Below are 22,908 nucleotides of genomic sequence, written 5' to 3'. Positions count from 1 at the left end.
GAGAGGGCACGCGCAGGATTCATCCCCTTGGCCAGGCTGCGTCCAGCCCAGCAGCATTCAGAAATAAAGGGGCAGCAGCTCTCTGAAGATGGGAAACAGGCTTGGCTACAGCCATGCTGGAGTGGGAACAGGCACCCTGGCTGCCCCCCTCAGCCCCGGAGAGCCCTGCCCTGCCGAGGGACAATCCCACTGGATGTGGGAGCAAACAGCCACCTGCTCCATCACTACTCCCTCAGGGCAAGGGTGATGCCGCAGCTGTGCCAGGGCAATGTCCTCACACCGCAGCCCACTTGACCCTCCAGCCACAACCAGGGGCAGGAGGGGACATGGAGTGGCTCAGCACAAGGTGTCAGTGGCAGGGCTGTCACAGATATCATCTAATTAACCTCCATTACACAGTGGGAAGGTGGTACTTGCTCATTTAATTTTTCCAGCAAGAGAAATCAGGGTCCAAATAAAGCAGATGTAAACTTGCACGAGGCTTTGGCTCTGCCCAGGTCCTCGGGAAAAACTTCCAGCTGCCATGGGAACAGCCAGTGCCCCTCACCCAAGAAAACAAGGAGCAGGGCAGGGGCCACGTGCCTGGGCATGGCATGGCAGGGACCAGCTGGCCCCAGAGCCTGCACCTCCCCCGGGAGCAGAGGGCCTGACCCCGAACTTCCCCAACCCCTCAACACTCCTGATGAGGGGTGCAGGCTTGCAGCATCCTCCCAGAGCAGGGGGGGTGGGGCAAGCCCACAGCGGGGCCAAAGCACAGGCTACTACGAGCTATGAGCACACTGAAGGGCTGAGACCCCCGGCTGCCCCATGCCAGGTCCGTGGACCCCCTGTGCCCAGGGCAGCCCCAGGCCCTGCACCCCACTATGCCTGTGCATCTGGAGACAGGGGCCGTGCCCCAGCCGGGGCGCAGGGCAGCAGCACCCCGACAGAGCTGGTGGTCCCCTCCAAAACACTGAAGAGCTGGAAGCTCCCCCATCATCTGCACTCGGCCCCCGGGGAAGCGTGTTTATAAAAAGCGGCTGTGCGTGGATGAGCTGGCAGAAATAGCTGCGCGCAGCGCTCTCTGCACCATGTAAGAAAGAGATGATCACCAGCTGCTCTGCAAAACACCCGAAATAGAACCAGTGCCACGCAGCCTGCGGGGAGACGATCCCTGTTTAGCTTAGGCAGCCGGAGCAGGGATGCTGCGCCTGCATCCTGCCTGCATCTGTGCCCCTGCTGCTGGGGCTGCCCAAAGGCAGCCAGTGCTTTGGGAGAAGCCCCTTCCCCAGGAGAAGGGCCAGGCTCTCAGAAGCCATGGGCCGAGCTGCTGCAGCTCCTCCTGGGGCTTTAGAAGCACGCAGAGCCACAGTTGCCCCTTGGCATCCCATACCCGCACCCACAGCCCCAGCCTCCCAAAGCATCACGGCAACCCCCTCTCAAATGCTGCTGGGGACCCCAGGCACAGCACACACAAACCAGATAGCCCCATCACAGCCCCACGCATGCCGGCAGCACCCTGGTGTCCGTGCCCGTCCCCCCACAGCCTGTTTGGGCAGAGCACAGCCACGCATGGGATGGCACCCCAGGCACCCACAGAACCAGCTTCATCCCAGTCCAGCCCTGACCTGGCTGGGTCTGGCCCCCATCCCCTGAGCCTGCCCAGGGCACTGCTGCAGTGCTGCAGGTCAAGCCAGGGGCTCAGAGCCCTGATGCCGGAGCTGCAGCCTCTCCTCCAGCAGCCGTCTCTGCTGGCTTGTTGCCATGGCATCCTCAGGGACGGCACGGATGCTGGTGAGGAGGATGAAGGTAGGTGGACATGCTGGCTCCACAGATCCCAGTGCCCCTCCTGCAGCAGCTGTTCTGCTCCTCAGGGTCCTAGATCTCTGAGGTATCCACCACCAGTGGTTCCCAGAGAGGCCTTGGCCCAGGGCTCTCCAGCAGCAGGCAGAAACCAGCACCCACAGACACCCCACACTGGGTCAAACTGCAACGAAGAGAGGGCTGCTGCCCCTGGGCCCACCCTGCCTCTGCCTCCCTCGCTCTCCCACCTGGTCATTCTGTGGAGGTCTTGGACCACACCGGGATTTGCGTCAGCGCTAGCAGGGACTGAGGAGCCATGCTGGTGCTGGTCCCAGAGCAGAGGCCGTGGAGGTGCTCAGGCCAGGACAGCACGGTTACAGCCGAGCAACGCAGCTGACGCCTCCCAGGTGCCTCCATGTGTCCCTTGGGTTCGGCCAAGTCCCCTCTATGTTCACCGCTCCCAGTAAAGCAAGGCAGGAGCAGGGATGTCCAGCCCACATCTCCTGTGTAACCCATGGCCCATTTAACCCAAGCCCCCTGTTCTGGGTACGTCTCCCTGGCAGCAGCTGGACTGGCACTCAGAGCCTGGCGAGCCAGCGCCGGGCAGGGAGCAGGAGCAGGTAACCGCCTGCACCCCCCTGCCCCGGGAGTCATCAGGGAGCAGCACGGACCCTACTCAACAAATCGTAGTGAGCAACTAACAGCTCGGAAAAAACGCAACCTGTTATTGAGTGCAAACGGCAAGGGAGGGGGCCTCCTCCGTTAACCCCCCGTGATGAATTATCCGGCGACAGAGGAATCAGAAGGCAAATGCAGAACCAATTTCTGCAGAGCGGGTGAGCCACCAGCAGCACCCCGGCACAGGGACGGCAGCTAACGGGAGCTGCAAGGCTGGTGAAGAGGAGGGGTCCCATGCAGGTGGGGGTCAGCTCCTCATCACTCCTGGCCAACGCTCCCCTCATTGAGAGGAGAGCTGCCAGGAGGGTGCTCGGAGCCTGGAGAAGGCTGCACATGACCAACAGCATCCCAGCAGCCCTCCGCTTCCAGCCACTGCCCGCTCCGTGCGGGAACAGGCTGGGAACAGGCAGCCCCCCCCATTTTGAGACAGCCCTGCCAAACCTTTCAGTGAAGCTGCTGGCAGATCTCCTGCCCTCCGGAACGCGGCCCAGCGTGCAGGCACACACCTGAAAACCAAGGGACAAACATACGTTTTCGGGGCTGACAGGGCAGCTCGGCGAGCCGGAGAGGTCTCTACCGTGCTGGAGCTAGCAGAGGTGCCGCCATGAGGTTTTCATGAGCGCTCGCTGACACGGTAAGAGCCGCTTCATTTCTCTGCTAGCTCTGATTGTTATCACTGCCATCTCTTGCCAAAGAAGGTCACAATTTTAGGTTATATTTTAGTAATCACAAGAGAAATTTCCCCTAATGTTACTCTGATCCAAGAGCGCTATGGTAAATACCGCTACGGGCAGGGGTAGTTGGCTAAATTGCAGAGCCATGTGTAACAGCAAGTTTATTGTGTTTGTGACCATGTCCCCACCCTCCACTCAGTTACCTGTTTCTGCTGGGACTGCTCCCAGAGAGCCGATCTGCTCAGCAGCCAGGGAGTGAAACGGGCCGAGCCTGCCGAAAAGCGGGTTTCTGCCCGGACGAAAGGTTCGGGGAGCAGAGCGCTCGGCTCAGGGACAGGAGGGCGCTGCTCCGGTGCTTTCCCACTACCGTCGAGGAGCTTTGTGCTCCGCAGAGCGGCACGCGTGGCTCCGGTCCCTGTGGTGACACCTGGGCACTAAGACACCCACGGGGCACACGGCACCCACAGGGCACACGCACCGGTGCACGGCCACCTCCAGTGCCTGGCACACACAGACACCGGGGAGCACGTGTGGCACAGCTCCGCACCCCACGCTGGGGAGTGCGGGCCCACAGGGACACGGGCACCCCCGGGCCCCCCCCGCACATGGACACGCTCTGGTGCACAGGCATACGTGCAGATGTGGTAGGACACACACGTGAGGATGCAGCCCCACAGACAGGCACCCCGCACACCCACCCGTGGACACGGAGGCACATGCACAGCTCTGCACCTGTCACCCGCACACACGGGGACGCACACCTGCATGGACACACCCCTCCCCCCCCCCCCCCCCGCACACCCACCGCTTTCATGCACAAGCCCACTCCCACGGACACCAGCACACCCCCCCCCCCGGACCCACACCCCACGCACACGTGGGCATCTGGACCCCCACACAGGGGCGGGCACGGCCGCTCGCACACCTCCCACTCCCGCACACGGACACACGCGCACACCCCGCGCTCATGGACACGGACCCCCCCCCCCCCCCCCCGCCGCTCCCCGCACCTCGGGGGCGGAGGCGCCGCCCCCCCCCGCGCAGCCCCGGTGCGGGCCGGGCCGGTGACGCAGCCGCCACGGCAGGGACGATGCGGGCGGGGGCAGCGGGGCAGCCGGAGGGGTGAGCGGGCACCGGCGGCAGGTAACGGGCCGGGCAGGGGACAGCGGGGACCCCCGGCACCACCTCGGCTCGGGGGGGGGGTCGTCCCCGTTCTCCCCCTCGTGTCTCTGCAGCCGGATCGCCGGCGGGAAGGGGCGCCCCTCGGCCGCTCGGCGAGGAGCGGGGGGGTGGGAGGCGTCGGGGGAGCGGCTGCGAAACCAGCCCACGGGCTCCCCGCGGGACGGGGCGGCTGAGGGGCACGGCCCCGGATGGGGGGCACCGCCCGAGCCGCTGAGGGGCTGGGGGCGATGCCCGTGGGGGGAGCGCGGTCCCGGCGCTGCAGGACGGGGCGGGCGGAGGGGCAGAGCCGCTGGTGCCGGGCGCGGGGGCGGCTCCCGGGGGGAGCGGGACGCTGCGGGAAGGGCTGGGCGCGGGGACGCGGGGCAGGCAGGCGGCTGGGCCAGCCCCACGCCGGCCAAGGGTCCGTTCCTGCGCCCCCGCGATGCTGGGCTTCCGCCGCTCCCACCCGTGGGGATGCTGCCTCTGCCCGGAGCACCGAGCCCAGCAGCTGCGGGGACGGGCGTTGTCAGCCGGGGCTCAGAGCGACGCGCGGGAGCCTTACCCGGCCTTATTTCCCGTGGGCAGCCCGTGCCGGGGACGCGCTCGCCAGCGGCGACGGTGCCCGTGGATCCCCAGGCCAGCACTGCCGCGGAGGCTGCAGTGCATGGAAGCCACTCACCCCAGCGCTGCGCAGCGTGGGGTTCTGGCGTGAGCACAGCCGCCCAATGCTCCCTTTGGCAGCGAGGAAACGGAGACCACGGCCCCAGCCCAAGGAGCCACGGGAGATGCTCGTGTCATCTCCAGCAGGCTCTGCATCGCAGCCCAAGGGTCCCAGAAGACGCAGTGGAAAGCATCTCGGCATCGGGACTGTTCCGGTTTCTCTGGCACACGGGGCAACGAGCTGCACCCAGGTGAACATCAGCATAGCTGCCAGGGAGGCCAAGCAGGAAACAAGCACCTTCATAGCACCAACCAGGGCTGGGTTCTGGGCCAGTGTTTAAATAGAGCCCCCAGCCCGGGGGCAGAGGTGGGTGGGGGTCTCAGGTGAGGCTGGTCGGGCCAATTGAGGGCAATTGGTGCTGTCAGGGCCTTGGCAGCCGAGCCCTCTGGCACATCTGGAGCAGAGGAAGGACAGGGGCTCCAGGGCTGGTGCAGAAAAATTCAGTGCATCCTACAGACGGGATTAGCGAGAGCGGCCAGGGCCATAACATAAACGCATGGTACGGCTGAGGAAGGCAGGGCTGAGGCATCTCCTGCCGGCACAGATCAGCTCCGTCCGTCCCCGGGGAGGGGAGAGCTGGCCCTTCCTCCTGCGGCGGCTCACCCGAGGGCACCCGGGCAGCGGGACAGCCCGTGGCGCTGCACACGGGTGGGGGCCTCGGGGGGCTCCTGGTACCGCAGGGCGAGGTGGCTGCGGCCAGGGAGGCAGCGGGGTGCAAAGCAGTGCCAAGAGGCAGGGCTGGAGCAAACCTGACCTCTCCCTCACGGTTCCTTCCCCAGCTGCCAGCCGACGCTGTCTCTGCCCGGCAGTGAGCAGCGGCCGGTGCCATGGACGAGGTGACGGAGCTGGAGCTGGGGGGGAACTCCCTCCTGAAGGCTGTGTGGCTCGGCCGGCTCCGGCTGACCCGGCTGCTGCTGGAAGGGGGGGCATACATCAACGAGAGCAACGAGAAGGGGGAGACTGCCCTGATGGTGGCCTGCATCACCAAGCACGTCGACCAGCAGAGCATCCACAAGGCCAGGATGGTGAAGTACCTGCTGGACAACAGAGCCGACCCAAACATCCAGGACAAGTCCGGGAAAACAGCCCTGATGCACGCCTGCATCCGCGGCGCTGGGGGGGACGTGGTGTCCCTGCTGCTGGAGAACGGGGCAGACCCCAGCCTGGAGGACCACTCGGGAGCCTCTGCCCTGGTCCACGCCATCAATGCCGACGACAAGGATGTGCTGCAGCACCTCCTCGACGCCTGCAAGGCCAAAGGGAAGGAGGTGATCATTATCACCATGGACAAGTCGGCCTCTGGCACCAAGACCGCCAAGCAGTACCTTAACATCCCCCCCTCGCTGGAGTTCAAGGAGAGGGCCCCCTCTGAGGTGTGCACGCCACCCTCCAGCGACCACCCAAAAACTCCCATCTCCATGCCTTGCCCCACTGAGAAAGAGAGCAGCATCTTCGTCCCGCACCCGTCACACCCCGGGGACGGCCCCTCTGCCAGGGCTGCCGACGAGCCCCCGTCCCCGGGCCGGAGAGCCGCTGTGGGCAGGAGAGCCCGCCTGCCCCAGCTGAAGCGGCTGCGGTCGGAGCCCTGGGGTCTAGTTGCGCCCTCAGTGCTGGCGGCCGCCGCACACCGCGACGACATGCGGGTCTGCGTGGACGACGAGGTGATCATGGGCATCAGTGACCTCTCGCTTGCCAAGAAGGCTCCACTGGCCCGGAGTGGCAGCAGCAAGAGCAGAGACCCCTCTCTCTTCCCCCCAGTAGAGGAGCAGGCTCTGCGGTCGCCGCCGGCCCTGGGGCCACTGGCGAGGAAGGCAGGCTACGAGAAGAGCCAGGCAGCCCACCAGCGCCTGCCCCGCAGGAGCACGGTCCCCGAAGAGCCGGAGAGCGTCGGCTCTGCCGGCTCGGCCGCGGCAATGGACGCGCTGCACTGGCGGAGGCCGAGTGCCGAGCACCACGACAACGACCCCCAATTCTCCGGCGTCCCCAGCCCGGCCGAGGTGGGGAAGGCTCTGTCGGATAGGAGGAATCTCAGCGGGTCCCACCTGGCCTTGCTGGATGGCTCGCGCGAGTCCCTGGACGGCATCGCTGGCACATCGCCCGGGACCGTCCAGCGCCGACCGCCCGGCTTGCTGGAGAGGCGAGGGTCAGGGACCCTGCTGCTGGACCACCTCTCCCACACAAGGCCGGGATACCTGCCCCCCCTGAACCTGAACCCCAACCCCCTGATCCCCGACATTGGCGCCGGCAGCAAAACCTCCTCCCCTCTGGCTGCTGGCTTGACGCCCCTGGTCCCCATCGCCCCCGGCTCGCCCAGACGGGGTGACCTGAGAGCCAAAAGGAAGCTTCTCCGGAGACACTCCATGCACGCGGAGCAGATGCGGCAGCTCTCCGATTTCGAGGAAATAGTGGCCCAGTAGCTGCGTCACCATTGCTTCCCAGGAAGGTGACCAAACCAGCGCTGTCCCTGCAGAAACATGACAGTCCTCTCACAGAGGGGTCACTCGGCCTCGGGGAAGCGCGGGCAACCACAGGGGTCAGAGCTGCAGCCAGGGGCTGAATTGGGGGGTTCCTGCTCCCACTCGCCGGAGCTGGAAGGAGAGCCCGGGCACCCAGCCCCCACAGCCGATGTCTCTCTCGTGCTCTGCGTTCACTGCCGGAGCCAGGAGCCGTGACCCGAGAGATCCATCCTGGACCGGCAGAGATTGTCAGGCATCGCGTGACGGCTCCTGCCTGTGGTTCACTAATTCCTCATTATTTGCAATCTGCTTTTCTTCCATCCTGCGCGTTCGGACAGGGAAACCCCACGCCAGCAAGCCGTGGGGCTGGTGTGTTTGTGAGGGACAGGAGCTCGGTGCTGCCCCAGGTTCGGCGAGCAGGAATGCCCCTCTGCAGCGAGTGAGCGTATCGGTGCCCTCGCTGTGCTGGAGAGGGAGACAGCTCTCTGCTGCAGAGATCCAAGCACCAACCCTCCAGCGGCCCCCCTCCGGCCCCCCTTTGGCCCGAAGCAGCGTCCCAGCCAGCAATCACACCTGCATGGCTGCACGAGGGGGTGCAACTGCGATTCCCTCCCCGGGCACTGCGACCCGGGCGCCCAGCCCTGCAGACGGGGCTGTGCACCATCCCACTGCGGGGCTGGCCTGCACCAGCAGCACGTGGCAGACCTTGCACTGGCCGCAGTGGGACCGTAGGCTGGATGCGTGCCGTAGCTGCCCTTAGACCCGTCCAAACCCAGCGCACGGAGCCGGCTGCGCAGAGGAGCCCCGGCCCACGGCCCTGTGCCGCTGCCTTGGCGGGCATTTGGGGTCTGCAGCGCACCCCGAACGTGGTGCCACTGCAATGAGCCCAAGCGAGAGCAGCTCCCAGGGGTTTATTTGGTGACACCCAACGCACAGGCAGCACCGCTGCTGCATTCTGCCCTCACCTCAGCCAGCCCAGTGCACGGTCCCGTGCGTCCATCCGTCCTTCCAGAATGGCTGGCGAGGAGCCGGTGCCTCACGGGGGCCTTCGCCGTCTTTCTCCGGGCTGTTGCCAAACTCTGCACGGTTCCCGCACAAAGCAGCGCCGCCGTTCAGTGTCAGCTGCGCAGGAACGCGCTCTGAAGGGGCATTTTCGGTCTAAATCTGCTGTCTGGGGGGCTTATGTTTGTACAGCCTTACAGTTTGTACAGCCTTAGAGTTTGTACTCTGTATGGCAAACGCCTTCAGGGCTGAATTTTCCCCAGAGCGATGACGTTTGTCTTCTGCTTCAGTGCGGGATCTCGGATCCCGCAGTTCGCCTTTCCCTTCCGCTCCGGACATCCCGCTATTCTGCGTTTGTAACCGAGGTCTGACGCCCGCAGCCAGCGGTGCCCGCCGGGCACGCGTGGCCGGCCAGCAGCTCCCCGCGTGGGGCCGGCGCCGCGACCAGCGCTTCTCCACGGGAGCGCTTCCTTGGATGTACCTGAGTGGGTGTGCGCGTGGGGGGGGGGGGAGAGGGTTGGAGGGTGACGTCATGTCGCGGCACGGATTTTGTCATCGTTGCGTCAACGCCGACCACCGCGCGGGGGAGCCGGGGGGCCCGGGCCGGGGGTTCGGGGGGGGGCCGGAGGGGCGGGGGCAGGGGAGGCGCCGCAGCCCGGCCGCGCCCCGGGCCGTCCCCAGCGGAAGCGCGACCGGTGCGGGTGGCGGCGGACGCCACGTCAGGCGGCGCGGCGCGGCGCGCGGCGCGGTGCGGGATGCGGAGCGGGGTGCTGGGGCTGGCGCTGGCGCTGTGCGCGCTGCGGGCCAGCGGCACCGAGCTGACCTTCGAGCTGCCCGACAGCGACAAGCGCTGCTTCCACCAGCGGCTGGAGCGCGGCCTCAAGTTCACGCTGGACTACCAGGTACCTCTGCACCGCCCCGCAACCCCCCGCACCGCCCCGCAACCCCGCGCACGCTCGTGCGCCCCCGGCCCTGCTTGTGCCCATCACCCCCTCCCCTCGGACCCCGCCCCCAGCCCGTGCCCCCCTGCCCTTACCTATGCCCCCCGCCCCTGCCCGTGCCCCCCTACCTATATCCCTGCCCGTGCCCCCCCCGTGCCCATACCTGTACCCCCTGCCCGTGCCCCCTACCTGCACTCACCTACCTATGCCCCTGTCCGTGGCCCTGCCCCTACCTGTGCCCCCCTGCCTCTGCCATGCCCCTCAGAGCCCCAGGCTGGGCTGCAGCTGCGCCTCTCCCATGCACCCCCCAGGCCCCCTGCACCTCACCGGCAGCCATTCCCAGCCTGGCAGCGCCCACCTCGGAGCCAGCACTGGGATGTGCCCACAGCAGCCCCCAACCCTGCCATCAGGGCTGTCCCCCTGCCCGGGCACCCCACCTGAGCTCGGGGCACCGTGGGGCACAGCTTCCCCCAGCCGGGGCCCCCATCCCATGGTGGGCAGCGGTCGGCGCGGTGCTCGCTGGCTGAGGGTGCGGCTGGGCGCAGGTGTGGGGCTGGGCAGAGCTGCTCCCCGTGGGCGGGAGCCTCTCGCCACGCGGCTCGGCCTGGCACAGGTGATCGCCGGGGGACACTACGACGTGGACTGCTACGTGGAGGACCCCAACGGCAGGACGATCTACAAGGAAACCAAGAAGCAGTACGACAGCTTCCCGCACCGCACCGAAGTCGAGGGCGTCTACACCTTCTGCTTCAGCAATGAGTTCTCCACCTTCTCCCACAAAACCGTCTACTTTGACTTCCAGGTGGGCGACGAGCCGCCCATCCTGCCCGGCATGAGCAGCCGTGTCACCGCCCTGACGCAGGTGGGTCACTGCGCGCTGCCGTGGGAGGAAGGTCCCACCCCAGCTCCCGCTTGCGGCCAAACGGCTCCGCAGGACACGGTTGGGGGCTTATCCCCCTTCCCCTCTGCCAAATGCAGAAGTGCCAACCGCCAGCCAACCGCCCCACCACGTGCAGGCCGCGTCCTCCTCCAAGCGGCGCAGGCAGAGAGGGACGGGGGGGCTGCTCCGGGTCTGAACCTCCCCTGGCACTCGTCAGCTCCCTCGGCCATGAGCCCCCAGCCCGGGCTGTGCCGTGTTGGGAGCGACAGACCGTGCTTGTCTCCCTAGATGGAGTCCGCCTGCGTCACCATCCACGAGGCACTGAACATGGTGATCGACTCCCAGACGCACTACCGCCTGCGGGAAGCGCAGGACCGGAGCCGAGCCGAAGACCTCAACGGCCGGGTCTCGTACTGGTCACTCGGGGAAACCCTCATCCTCTTTGTGGTCAGCATTGGGCAAGTGATGCTGCTCAAAAGCTTCTTCACCGAGAAGAGGCCCAGCAGCGGTGGAGTCCTCACCTAGAGCCCAGCCGTCCTGCGCCCAAGCTACAGGGAGGGCGGGCAGCGGTCTCTGGCTCACACTTTCCCTCTGCTTGCTGCAAGGCGCTGCCGTGGTGAGGGGGCTGGGGGGAGCAGGGAATGGCGTGACACTGCTGGGCCAGGTGGGAAATGGTCACCCGAGTACAGGCATTCCCCCCGGAGATCCCCCCAGTATCACCTCCCACTTTGCCCTCACCAGCCTGCGGCCCCAGCCCCTCGCCCAGCCGATCTGTCCCTGCTCGCCAGCTCCACCGTGGTGGGTGCGCTGGACCGGCGTCGACGTCCTGGTCCCTCACCTGGCGTCTGGTGCGGCGTCAGAGCCAAGGTGACTGCAGGGTGCAGCCTGGCATCCAGCAAGGCCCCAGCTGCCGACGCGCACACAGCCATGCGAGGGGCTGGGGCCGCACTGGCACACCCTGTGCCCACCCCCCGAGCACCCCTGCCCCTAGCCGTGTGCCATCAGCCTGGAGGAGAGCAGCCCCGTGGGCCGCTGGCTCAAAAACGGGGGCGAGGTTTCAGCAGGGGCTCTTCGCTTGGTGGTTTCCATTGCTCTGCAAGCCCCTGTCCTCACAGCGAGGCGTTTCCCGGCCCTCCTCTGCCGCGGGAGCAAGCAGCGAGCCCCGTACACGGTGCTCTTTTCATACTTAGACGAGTCCATGCCCCCCACACTTCCCACCATGCCCTGACAGACCCGTGCCAAGGAGGTCCCATCCCCATCCAAGCAGCAGCGCAACCCCCCCCCCACCCCATGCCCCTGGGACTGCAGCCGCCTTCCCTGGAGCCCCACAAAACAGAGACCCCCACGAGAGCCCCCAGGAGACCAGCACCCCGGCCGCCGCCGCCAGCCCCTGAGCGGGCGTGGGATCGCTCCTCCTGAGCCGGAGCAGCACTGCCGGTGTTTTACTTTGCCGCTTTGTAATAAACCCCCGTGACCGTGCCTCGCGCTGCCGTTGCTGGGCACCGCTCGCGGGGTGGATGGCCGAGTACGGCCGCGGCCACTGCCACGCTGCCTGGCCCTGCCTGCTCCTGCCCCATCAGGCACTTGCCCTGCGCCAGCGCTCCGGGGACGTGCTCAGCACCCACCGCAGTGGTGCCAGTCTCCCCCAGCCCTCAGCAGACCCCTGTCCAAGAGGAAGCATTTGGGTGGTGCCGGTGACCGCAGCCCTCCCCCCCGCAGCCCTGCCGCGCACCGGCTGAGCATCCCGGCACGGGACAGACCCAGGGCTGGGGAGGCCACGGCAGCAGGAGCAGCTCTCCCCGCCAAACCCGCTGATGCGGCCAGCTCACACACAAGGCTGAGCTATCAGCTGGAGCGTCCCTGGAGCGATGGCCAAATCCATAGGCCTGGGTCCTGCGCGGCAGTGGGGACCGAAGTGGGCATGGGAGCCCAGTGACCCGCCACAGCGACACTGTCTGGAGTTGGCCTCTTGCTTCGGTCCTGGCTCCGGCAAACCCCAGCACTGCCGATAACCCCTGAGGCTGGGGGGATGCCCGTCCCTCAGCCTGGTGTTGCTCCTGGTGCCATGGGCGGGGAGCGAGGGGCACAGGCACCCACAGCCTCTGCTCGAGGTGCAGGGCTGCAGACCCCTCCACGCCTCCTGGGCCTCAGCGCCTGCGCCAGCTCCTGCAGCAGCGCTGGCCTTGGGACGGTTGCCACACAGCCGGGAGCAGCCGGGCTCCCGTGCCTCGCAACGGCCTTCGGCAGGAGCCCAGCACTCCTGCAGCAAGCCCAGCCGCCGGCGGGTGCAAGGCTGTGGCAGCAGCACAGTGCCCTGGGGCTGCTACCGGCTGGGTGCTGGCAGTGGGGACCCGCCCTGCACCTCACAGGGGATGAACAGCCCCAGCAGCCATAGCGGAGAGGGCAGCACTCAGCCCTGGCCCACCCGGAGGGTGCCCTCGGCTCTGCCCCTCCCTGGGGACCTGCAGCAGGGCAGTGCGTCACGGCCCCTGCCCAACCCATCCTCAATTCCTGGCTCTGGGGACCCCAGCCCCGCTCACAGCCAGAGGCACAGGCAGCGCAGGCGGTGGCCACGGGACACTTTATTGCTTGGCAGGCACAGAGAGGGGACCGGAGGGCACTGTGCCAGCCCCACTGCCCGCAGAGGCATGCTGGGATGTGGGGAGAGCGCGGTAGCACCCCCATCCCTGCCAGGCTCATCCTGCCCTCGCCGGTCCCCTCCCGCCCGCAGCCTTGGTGCCCGCCATGCACCCGGGGGCGTCCCCGTGCCCACCTCACAGGGAGCTGCTCTGGCAGGAGCCGGCCACAGTGGGCAGCCCCGGCCCTCCCAGCGCCTGCTGCTCCCGCGCCCCCGGGACGCCCCGCTTGGACGGCAGGGAGGAGGCCGAGCAGCGGAAGGAGCCGGTGGCTGGGGAGGGCGGCTGGGGCCGGGGGCCGTGCCCGCAGGGGCAGCCCCAGCCCTGCCGCAGGGGAATGGTGAAGAGCCCGTAGGTGATGGGGTCCAGGCATGCGTTGAAGAGGCCGAAAATGAAGAGGATGTGGCTGAGTGCCGGCGAGACCCTTTTCTCCATGGCCCGCGGGCAGAACCAGTACCACAGCCCCAGCAGGTAGTAGGGGGTCCAGCAGAGGATGAAGGAGGAGACGATGACCAGGCTCATCTTCAGCATGCGCAGCCGTGCCCGCGGGATGTTGTTCCCGGAGCATTGCAGCGACTCGTCCCGGGACGAGACTGGGGGGCATGGCCCGTGAGCGAGGGACGCTTGGCTGCCTGGATGGGACCCCACACCCCAGGGGAGGTGCAGGGGGTCCCCGCGCAGCCCCCCCAGGCGCGGGGCCGTGGCACTCACAGAGGCTGGAGCCCATGCGCCGGGAGATCTCCAGGAGGATGCGCGCGTAGCAGCAGACCATGATGAGCAGCGGCAGCAGGAAGAGGCAGGTGAAGCCCAGCATGTTGTAGAGGGTCTCGTGCCAGGGCTGCAGGAAGCTGCCCCGCGTGGTGCACTGGGTGAAGTTGTGTGGGGCGCGGAGGGTGACCGCGCGGAAGAGGAACAGCTGGGGACAGAGCAGAGGTGGGACGGCAGCCCCCTCCCTGGGGCCACGGGGTGACCGGGGACCCCCAAAGGCAGGGCACCAGGGGTCTGGGCCAGCCACTGCAGAGCACCAGTGCTGTGGGGCCAGACCCCGCCTGTGGGAGCGGGAGCCGTGCCTGAGGGGTTCTGGGCAATCGCCCCCACGCCAGCTCCACTGCCTGCTCCCAGGGATCGGGGCACACAACGGGGTGGGGGGCAGAGCTGGGTGGAGAGGGGACGCTGCCGCAGCCCCTCCTTCACTGCCTGGCTTGACTGCCTCTCCTCCCTCCCCTCTCCATCCCAGTGCCAGCCCTGAAGCACCCCAGCCAGCGCAGCCAGGCACCCCGGCTGCCAGCACGGGGCCAGGTGGGCACCTGCCGTGGGGAGGAGTCCCGGGGATGGGTACCTGTGGCACTGAGAGCCCCGCACTGAGGAGCCAGGCGATGTAGAGCATGATGCGGTTCCTCCTCTGGGCACGAGCGATGGCCAGCGGGCGCAGGATGGCGGCCTGCCGGTCCAGGCTGATGACAACGGTGACGAAGGCAGAGGCGTACATGGCCAGCAGCCGCAGGTACATGAGGAAGCGGCAGGCCAGGTCACCTGCCCGCCACTGCAGCGTGATGTTCCAGACAGCGTCCAGCGGCATCACCGCCACCGTCACCAGCAGGTCGGCAGCGGCCAGGTGCAGCAGCAGCAGGCGGATGTGGGAGCGCCGGCCACCCCGCCGGCCGCCCGCCACCCGCAGCACCGCCAGGTTGCAGCCAGCGGAGAGGGCGAAAAGGATGAAGGTGACGGCCACGCGGGCCTGGGCAGCGGGGGAGAAGGTGGGCAGCTGCAGGGGCTCCTCACCCCCCTCGGCCCGGGGCCTCCAGGTGCAGTCCTGCTCCAGGCTCCGGGTGCTGGCATTCCCCGCCACGGGGTCTGGGTCCAGCCGGCCCCGTCCTGCACCGACAGGCAGAAGGGCAGCAGCAGCTTGCCCGGAGAGGCCCTGGGGTGGGGGCTTGGGGGGGACAGGCCACACTCAGAGTAGGAGGCCCCATCCCCACTCCCTGTTCGGGGCCATGGTGCCGTGCTAGGACCCCCGCCCCAGCTCACTGCCTTCCCCTCCGCAGCAGCTCTCTACTTCCCTGCTGCTCTTCCAGAGCCCCCAGCAGCCCTCAGCACCCCCCCACCCCAACAGAGCGCTGAGGGTCCTTGGCACCAGGCAGGGCAGGGGGAGACGGTCTCGGCTGACCCCAACCCGCTGCCTACCCCAGGCCGTCTGTCCCTCGCCCCAGCCTGTCCCTCGTGGTCGCACACGGACAGGGACCCTCGCAGCCCAAGGCTGGAGCCCCCGGGGGTCCAGGCGCCTGCTCCCCACATCCACCTCACCTTCGGCCAGGGCGTCCTGCCCAGCACCGCTCAGCCTGGCCATGCCGGGGCCGCTGCTCACGCGCTGCCGGGTCTCCGTGCCGGGGGGAGTCCTGCACGCGGCCCGTGCCGGTGGGGGCCAGGGAAAGGAGGGGAGCGAGGCTGGCACCGCTGCCACCCCCGTGCCTGCTGCTGGGCCACGCTCCACCGCGGCCGGCGCGGTGACCTTGGTAGCTCGGGTTGCTCCCTGACGCAGCCAGCCCGCTCGGAACGGCTCGGTCCTTCACCCGCACCACCCACGCGCACGAGGGCGCGCAGGCACACGCGGTGCCACACGTGCACACACACACAGACACGCAAGCGTCTACAGTGCCACATGTGCGTGCACAGACACACACAAATAAATGCACGCTCCTGTCATCGCATGCACAGACGCACGCACACGCAGCTCTGCCGTGTGCCTCTACCTCCCTCCGCCCGCTCCTGCTGCCCAGACCCATCCCAAATCCCAGCCCAACGGCGCGGGGCTGGCACGATCCCTGCTCGGCGCCTTGTGCGGCTGCCCCACGGCCGCAGTCCTGGCCGGGGGGAGCCGCAGCCTGGGGGAGGGCAGAGGGGCTGCTTTGCATCTCAAAGGCTTCACTCCTCCCCTGCCCCCCCGGCAGAGGGAATTAACATTATTAGCAAGTCATTTCACAGATAAGTGGGGCTCATTAGCCCTGCAGACCCCCTGCCCCACAGCCCCCGGAGTGGGTGGAGAAGCCCCCCCCCGGCGCATTAGCACCCGGCTGTCAGGCTCCACCGCGGCCCCGTAACGGGGACCGGGGACCAGGCCCACGGGATCCCGCACTCTGTCGGGAGCTGCTGGGGGGCAGAGGGGCCCCACCTGCAGTCCCCCTGCGCTTCCCATCGCCCGTGGGGTCTCCAGCTCCACACACCTGGGCCCTTCTCCTGCTGCTGGACCCCGAACACCCACATTTAACCCTACGCTGTGGGGGCTGCCGCAGGCCCCATCCCGTGCCCACTCCCGCCACGGGAACAGCCGCGCGGTGACACACGGCGGGCACGACGGTTTATTTATGTACAGTGGTGGCCAGCCTGCGCCCGGCGCAGCTCCAGGCTGACACGAGCGCGTCCCCCCCACTCCCGGCTGTCCGAGGGGGACACGCACCCCCCCGGGTGCAGGCGTCCAGGTGGCGCATCGTGCGTGGCTCCGGGTGCTCCAGCACGGGGGAGCTGGGGGCTCGTCGGGGTCAGTGCTGGGGCTGCGGCGGGAGCAGAGCTTCCAAGAGCGCGATCAGGTCCGCAGAGAGCTCCTGAGGGGGGCAGAGCGGGAGTTAGATGGAGACGGGGGTCCAGAGCAGGGCCAGGGTCTCAGGGGAGCAGGAATGGGGCTGAGAGCCCACCCACCAGCGGGGCTCTGAGCCTGCCCCGTGCCAGCCCCGTGCCGGGTGCCAGCCCCCTGACAGCGCACGTACCTGGGTGACCGTCCCTGCATCCACGAACTCCGGCAGCATCGACCCCGTGTCCAGGAGGGGGTCGCCAGGGAGGTGCGGGGGGGCCCCTGCCCCTGCGCAGTGAGGAGGGGACAGCCAGGACGCGTTGGAGGCCACAGCCCCGTGCAGCTCCGGGGGGGTCCCCGCCGCAGGGAGGTAGGGGGGCGACCCCCAGGCCCCCGGCCCCATATCGGGAACCCCAAGCACCTCTGGGGGGGTCCCCGCAGTGGGGCCGTAGGGGGGCGACCCCCAGGCCCCTGTCTGCATGCCGGGAGCCCCGCGCAGCTCCGGGGGGCTCCCCGCCGCGGGCCGTGACCCCCAGCCCACAGTGCCGGGGGGCGAAGCGTCCCGCGGGGCCGGGGCGGGCGGGTGCAGGCGGGGCTCTGCGGGCTGGCAGCACCCCAGGCCCTGGGGGCAGAGGGGGCAGTGCCGGGGGGCGGCCCCCCGCCGCCGGGCCAGCGCCTCCTCGCTGAGCCCCAGCAGGGCCGAGAGGTGGGCGATGTAGCGGATGGCGAGGCGCAGGGTCTCGATCTTGGTCAGGCTCTGCCCCGCGGGTGCCAGCGCGGGGGGCAGGTAGTGCCGCAGCCGCAGCAGCGCCTGTGCCAGCCGCCGCATCCGCAGCTTCTCCCGCTCGCTGGCGCTCTGCCGCGGGCCCCCCGGCCCCCGCACCCCCTTCCTGCCCCGCAGGCGTGGGGCGGCGGGGCCGCTGCAGGGCCCTCGGGCAGCGGCGGGCGACGAGAGGCCGCAGGAGTCGGGCGAGTGTGCCGGCGAGCTGCTGCTGTAGCCCTCGGGCTCCGGGGGTCCGCGGCAGCCCCAGTCCTGCGGCAGGGCGGTGGCGGGGAGCGGGGCGCCGGGGGCTGCCGAGCGGGCCATGGCTGCGGGGCCGAGTGCCGGCCGCCCCGGCCTCCCCGGCTTTATGCCGGCCCGGAGGTGTGAAGTGGCACCTTCGCGGCCGCATCAGCAGCACTTCAAAGGCCGGAGGGGGGGCGAGGGCAGCCGAGCTTTGAACACGCGGGTGACGAATTTTACCCCGGCGGTGTCAGGCTGCTCCGTGCCGCACCCCCCGGCACCCCTCACCCCCCCGAACCGCGGGGCTTGGGCCCCACGCGGGGGACGCGGCGGAGCTGCGGCGGGGGCCGCAGCAGGGCCGGCTCCGGGTGCCCACAGCCCCGTCCCCCGCCCCGCAGCTCCAGTGCCCCGCGTGGCTCTGTGGGACGCGAACCCCCGTGGGGTCCCGCGGCGGGTCCCCCGCAGCCCCCGATGACGGCCGTTCACGCGCAGCGCCCCCCAGGAGCCGCGGCGGCAGCCCCGGTGCCCGTGGGGGCTGCGGGGGGGGGGGCGGGCGGGGATCAGGGGGGCGGGGCTGGGAGGGGCTCCCCCGCCGCGTTCCCAGGCCCCGCAGGTGTCGGTGCCGGCGGGTGCGAAAGTTTCCAGGGAAACCCGGCTCCGCCGCGGGAAGGAAAATCCATCAGGAGTGGACGGGGGGGCGGCCATTGCACCGGCACCGACACCGGCACCGGCACAGCCCCGCGGTGCCTCGTGGCACGGGACCCCTGCACCAAGTGCGCAGAGCCCCGCGGGTACAGGACCCCCATACTGGGTGTGCACAGCCCCAGGGGTATGGGCACGGGACTGCCACACCAGGCATGCACAGCCTCGGGGTCACAGGACCCCCATAACTGAGTGCACACAGCTTCGGGGGCACAGGACCCCCACACGAGCCGTGCACAGGCTCCCCAATATCAGATGTCAGCCACAGAGCTGGCTGTGGGGCACAGGGCCAGCAGTGGGGCACAGAGCTGGGCACAGGGTACAGTGCACGGGGTGCAGCAGTGGGGTGCAGCGGCGGGGTGCAGGGCAGCCCCTCCCCAGGGAACGATGCATGGCACGGCGGGTGAGCCAGCGTCCTGCTGCCCACGGGCTCGTGTTTCCGGGGTCACATGAGGCTGGCTCACTTTTCCTTGGCAAGGCCGTGACACGGGGTGACAAGATAAATCCTGCTTATCACTCACCGCCAGCCCAGCGCTCCTGCCAACCTCACCGCGCTTGCTGGCACTGGGCACACTGCTCGGCCCCATGGCAGCCCATGGGTGCCCAGCCGTGCGCCCACCCCAGGCAGACGTAGCCGTGTTGCGTGGCTGTCGCAGGGCCCGGGCACCCAGGGGTGTGGGGACTGTCGCAGTCCCTTCCTGCCACCCACCCCACTGTGTCACCCATCCCGGTGCTGCCCAGCACCACGTGCACCCCGAGGCATCGCCCCGCAGCCCAGCCCCTGGCTGAGCCCAGCTCGAGGCGCTCGCACTGCCTGCCAGGCACCACGGGGATATCGGCATCTAACCTGGCCGTTACCTCCCCGCAGGCGCTGCAGGCCTGGCACAAACCCGCCCTGGCACAAACCCGCCCTGGCACAAACCTGCCGGAGTTAATTGCCATTAATCCTCTCTGCCCTTGCTGCAGGAAGTGCCATGCCACTGCCCCGTCCAAGGTGTGAGGGCGCGGGTGCCAGCCCGGACCCCCGGTGCATCTCTGGGTGCATGGCACCTGATGCCATCACAGAGCCCATCTGTGGGGCCGGGGGCTGCAGTCGAGGTCCGGAGGTGGCCTGGCCCTGGGAGCACGGCAAGGCACTCTGCACCCAGGGGCACAGCCAGCAGCATGGTCCCTTCCCTGTGTGCCCCTCGGCACTGCCCTGGCCCCACTCCCCACGTTCCCAGGCCCCCTCCTGGGTCTCATTAGCTGATGAGCTCCTGGGTAATGAGTTCTGCGGCCCCGCTGGGCAGCCGCTTCCCACCTCCCTCAGTGTTTAGACAAGTGCTGGAGCACGGCTGGGCCATGACAGCGTTGGCCATGGGGTCAGAGCCCCCCGGCAGAGGGCCCGCAGCCCCTCGCTCCTCGAGGGAGATGGAGTCCCCCCACATCCCTCCTGTCCGCCTTGGTGGAGGGCTGCCGCAGGGCTGCGGGGTGAACGCGGTGAGGGCTCTGGGAGAGCCGCAGGGCCTCCTGATGGTGCTGCCGGCCAAAGCTGGCCAAACCCTCCCCTGGGAGTTGGTGCTCGGTTTGGACCCGTGTCCCCAGCAGCAGCGAGCCCTCCCACTGAGGGGGTCCCGACAGGCACTGCTGGGGACCCTCCTCAGGGCACCCTGCTGCCTGCTCTGACCCGCTGTCCCTGCTGCGGCACCTCCCAGGGGTCAGGCATCCGCAGGGCTCCTGGCCCTGGCCAGGCACTCATGTACCTCCAGCTGGCACGGGGCGGCTGGCAGGGACGCTGCCCGGGGGCCATGCTCGGCCCAGGGGGGAGTGCCGCAAAAGCCCCCTGGGCCCTCTGCACCAGGTGCACTACCCACCCCAAGCTGGGCCAGTAGCTGCCTCCCCCTGCTTCTGCTGCATCCCCCCACCCACGTGCACAGGGAAGGACCCTGGAGCTTGGCACCCCAGCATGCTGCTGCCTGCTGCCTCCGGGACCCCGACCCCGGGCCTGGGGTTTGCACTGGCTGCACAAGCAGCACAGGGATCCCCACTCCGTGCAGAGAAGCAGAGCCCAGTGGGTCCCCACGAACGCTCAGGCCATGCCCCCAGGTTCTCCAGAGCATGCCGGGAGCTCAGAGAGCCAGGGCTGCATCCCACCAGGGCCAGGGAGATGGGGGCAGCACAGCCGGGTGAAGGGACGTCACGCAGGAAGGGAGCACGTTGGGCCCACCACCAGTGCACCAGCCCGGCTGCCGCATCCCCGCATCCCCCTGTCCCTCAAGGCTGACTGGAGCTGGGCACACACCCAGGACCCCAGCCCCAGTGCTGGGAGCTGTGCGGAGGGCAGCAGGGACACCGCTGGGTGTGAGGCTTTGGGCTTCGGGTCCCAGCACTGGAAGGTCAAGTGCCCCACTGCCGCCCACCGGGCAGAGCCGCAGTGCGGGGCGATGCGGGCCCTGGCAGGGCTGGCCGGCGCGTCCGCATCTCTCATGGCCGTGTGAATTGGTTCCTGCACACTTCCCAGCGCCGGGCAGCGCCAATTAAGGACCGGAGTAGTCAGAACTGACACCTCTGCAAATGGGCCCGGCATTCCCAGGCTCCCGGCCGGCCCCAGCTCGGCTCTGTAGGTTTTGACACCTCCAGGCGGTCACAAAAACGTCGCCTCGCACCCCACCCTGCATAAAACCGGGGCTGCCCAGGCACCCCCAGACGCAGGCGGCAGAGCGGAGCCCAGCCATGGCCAGACCCCCAGCCCCACTCCTGCCCCGGGGACTGCAGCCCCCGGCGGGCCATGCCCTGCTCCGGGACCGGGCTGGGGGCCTCATCGACCCCACCTCCCCGGTCCCCTCTGCAGAGCCCCCCGGCACGTCCCCGTGTCCCCCGCGGCGCCGGCACCCAGGGGCCGGGGGTCGGCAGGGTGGCGGGGGCGAGGCAGGGCGGTGCGGGGGCCCGGGGGGCCCGCGGCAGAGCGCCAGCGAGCGGGAGAAGCTGCGGATGCGGCGGCTGGCACAGGCGCTGCTGCGGCTGCGGCACTACCTGCCCCCCGCGCTGGCACCCGCGGGGCAGAGCCTGACCAAGATCGAGACCCTGCGCCTCGCCATCCGCTACATCGCCCACCTCTCGGCCCTGCTGGGGCTCAGCGAGGAGGCGCTGGCCCGGCGGCGGGGGGCCGCCCCCCGGCACTGCCCCCTCTGCCCCCAGGGCCTGGGGTGCTGCCAGCCCGCAGAGCCCCGCCTGCACCCGCCCGCCCCGGCCCCGCGGGACGCTTCGCCCCCCGGCACTGTGGGCTGGGGGTCACGGCCCGCGGCGGGGAGCCCCCCGGAGCTGCGCGGGGCTCCCGGCATGCAGACAGGGGCCTGGGGGTCGCCCCCCTACGGCCCCACTGCGGGGACCCCCTCAGAGGTGCTTGGGGTTCCCGACATGGGGCCGGGGGCCTGGGGGTCGCCCCCCTACCTCTCTGCGGCGGGGACCCCCTCGGAGCTGCACGGGACCCCCGTATCTGTCTCAGGGTCCCGGCCGTCACTGCCGTGCAGCCTCGGAGCAGTGACCCCGCCGGAGCCCCCGCAGCAACGCGCCCTGGCCGCGGGCACCGGCACGGCCTCCGCCTGCTGCTTGGAGCCTGCAGCCCCCTCCCCGCCTTCCGGGGCAGCACCGACGGACACAGACCCCCCTGGGACCCCCACGCGCGGCTCCCAGCTGCCTGCGCACCACCAGGTACGCGCAGCCCCCTCCCAGCCCCTGCTCCCGCACCCAGCGCCCTCGCGGGGGGGATGCTCCTCGCGGGGTGCGAGCGGGGCTGCACGGCAAACCCCTCTGCGGTCGGTGGCCGGAGTGTCCGCGTGGGCGGGGGGCACAGCACGATGGGTGCTGAGCCCGAGGGGCAGCCCAGCTGCGGGGCGGGGGAACGGGGCGGGGGGCACGGGGTGCGGGGCGGGGGGCCCGGTGCTCACCTGACACAGCTCTCTCTGCACAGCTCGGAAGCCCCCCGGCCCCGAACAGGCTCGTCTTCCTGGCCCCCCGTGCAGCCCCTGTCCTGCCCGGCTGCGCCCCTGCATGGCGCTGGGGGGGCTGGAGCTGACCCTGCACCCCCGGCCGCGGGGGCCACGCGGGACGAGGGCCGCGGAAGGGCTCCTCATTAAAGCTGCCGTGCACCGCTGCGCCCTGACTCGTTACTGCGGGACCCCGCTCGCTGCGGCCCGCGCCCGGGGCACCCCAGAGGCTGGCACCCCCCCCCCTCCCCTCAGAGCCAGGCGCTGCCTCTGGCCGGGGGCTCGCTGCCGCCTCCGCGCCCACTCTCCATCCCAGAGATGTCCCCAGAGCCGGGATGACGGAGGGAGCCCCCCCATCACACGGGGAGCTTCCCCAACCCCGCTGACCCCCGGAAGGGCGGCTCCCACCCGTCCGTGGCGTCCCATCCCTTCGCCGTGCCCAAAGCCCCACGAGGGTTTGGGTGCGGGGCTGCGACAAACACCCTTGCGCTGCTGGGACATCCTTGCGGGACCGTGGTAGCCCACGGGGAACAGTCCCCGAGGGGCCGGCTGCCGGCACCCCCTCCTGCCCGGGCAGCTGAGGGACGCCGTGGCTGCCTCCCGCCCCGAGGGGACCCAGGTGGAGGGGACCCGGCCCGGGTGGGGGCGGGCACGGCAGCCCCCCGAGCCGGGCACAGCGCTGGGCCCAGCAGGAGAGCTCGCACGCAGCCGTCAGACGGAGGGGCCGGGGGGGGCTGGCGTC

At 69.5% G+C, this 22,908-nt stretch overlaps 5 protein-coding genes across 5 annotated transcripts; 3 read left to right on the top strand and 2 right to left on the bottom strand.

The window, feature by feature from the left end:
• Window positions 1-4,220: 4,220 nt before the first annotated feature.
• ANKRD34C (ankyrin repeat domain 34C) lies at window positions 4,221-7,777 on the top strand. Its single transcript, XM_086757399.1, has 3 exons — window positions 4,221-4,277; window positions 4,881-5,206; window positions 5,796-7,777. Exon 3 carries the CDS (start codon window positions 5,844-5,846, stop codon window positions 7,431-7,433), a length of 1,590 nt encoding a protein of 529 aa, XP_086613525.1. The 5' UTR covers window positions 4,221-4,277; window positions 4,881-5,206; window positions 5,796-5,843; the 3' UTR covers window positions 7,434-7,777.
• Window positions 7,778-9,172: 1,395 nt separating this feature from the next.
• On the top strand, window positions 9,173-11,774 carry TMED3 (transmembrane p24 trafficking protein 3). The gene is made up of 3 exons (XM_086757401.1): window positions 9,173-9,376; window positions 10,029-10,277; window positions 10,584-11,774. The coding sequence occupies exons 1-3, from the start codon at window positions 9,230-9,232 to the stop codon at window positions 10,818-10,820; spliced, it is 633 nt and encodes a 210-aa protein (XP_086613527.1). The 5' UTR covers window positions 9,173-9,229; the 3' UTR covers window positions 10,821-11,774.
• Window positions 11,775-12,990: 1,216 nt separating this feature from the next.
• LOC147599188 (gonadotropin-releasing hormone II receptor-like) lies at window positions 12,991-15,514 on the bottom strand. Its single transcript, XM_086757400.1, has 4 exons — window positions 15,236-15,514; window positions 14,271-14,806; window positions 13,643-13,847; window positions 12,991-13,524 (listed from the first exon to the last, which is right to left on the bottom strand). The coding sequence occupies exons 1-4, from the start codon at window positions 15,276-15,278 to the stop codon at window positions 13,070-13,072; spliced, it is 1,239 nt and encodes a 412-aa protein (XP_086613526.1). The 5' UTR covers window positions 15,279-15,514; the 3' UTR covers window positions 12,991-13,069.
• Window positions 15,515-16,310: 796 nt separating this feature from the next.
• On the bottom strand, window positions 16,311-17,583 carry LOC147599187 (uncharacterized). The gene is made up of 2 exons (XM_086757651.1): window positions 16,693-17,583; window positions 16,311-16,530 (listed from the first exon to the last, which is right to left on the bottom strand). Exons 1-2 carry the CDS (start codon window positions 17,581-17,583, stop codon window positions 16,468-16,470), a joined length of 954 nt encoding a protein of 317 aa, XP_086613777.1. The 3' UTR covers window positions 16,311-16,467.
• A 3,330-nt stretch (window positions 17,584-20,913) lies between these two features.
• LOC147599186 (uncharacterized) lies at window positions 20,914-22,255 on the top strand. Its single transcript, XM_086757715.1, has 3 exons — window positions 20,914-21,579; window positions 21,658-21,891; window positions 22,151-22,255. Exons 1-3 carry the CDS (start codon window positions 20,914-20,916, stop codon window positions 22,253-22,255), a joined length of 1,005 nt encoding a protein of 334 aa, XP_086613841.1.
• Window positions 22,256-22,908: the final 653 nt, after the last annotated feature.

The sequence above is a fragment of the Chlamydotis macqueenii genome, chromosome 12 (assembly GCF_036417535.1).
Source record: "Chlamydotis macqueenii isolate bChlMac1 chromosome 12, bChlMac1.mat, whole genome shotgun sequence".
Classification (NCBI taxonomy): Eukaryota; Metazoa; Chordata; class Aves; order Otidiformes; family Otididae; genus Chlamydotis; species Chlamydotis macqueenii.
The sequence above is the reverse complement of the archived record's forward strand: the minus strand, read 5'-3'. Positions and strand labels throughout refer to the sequence as shown.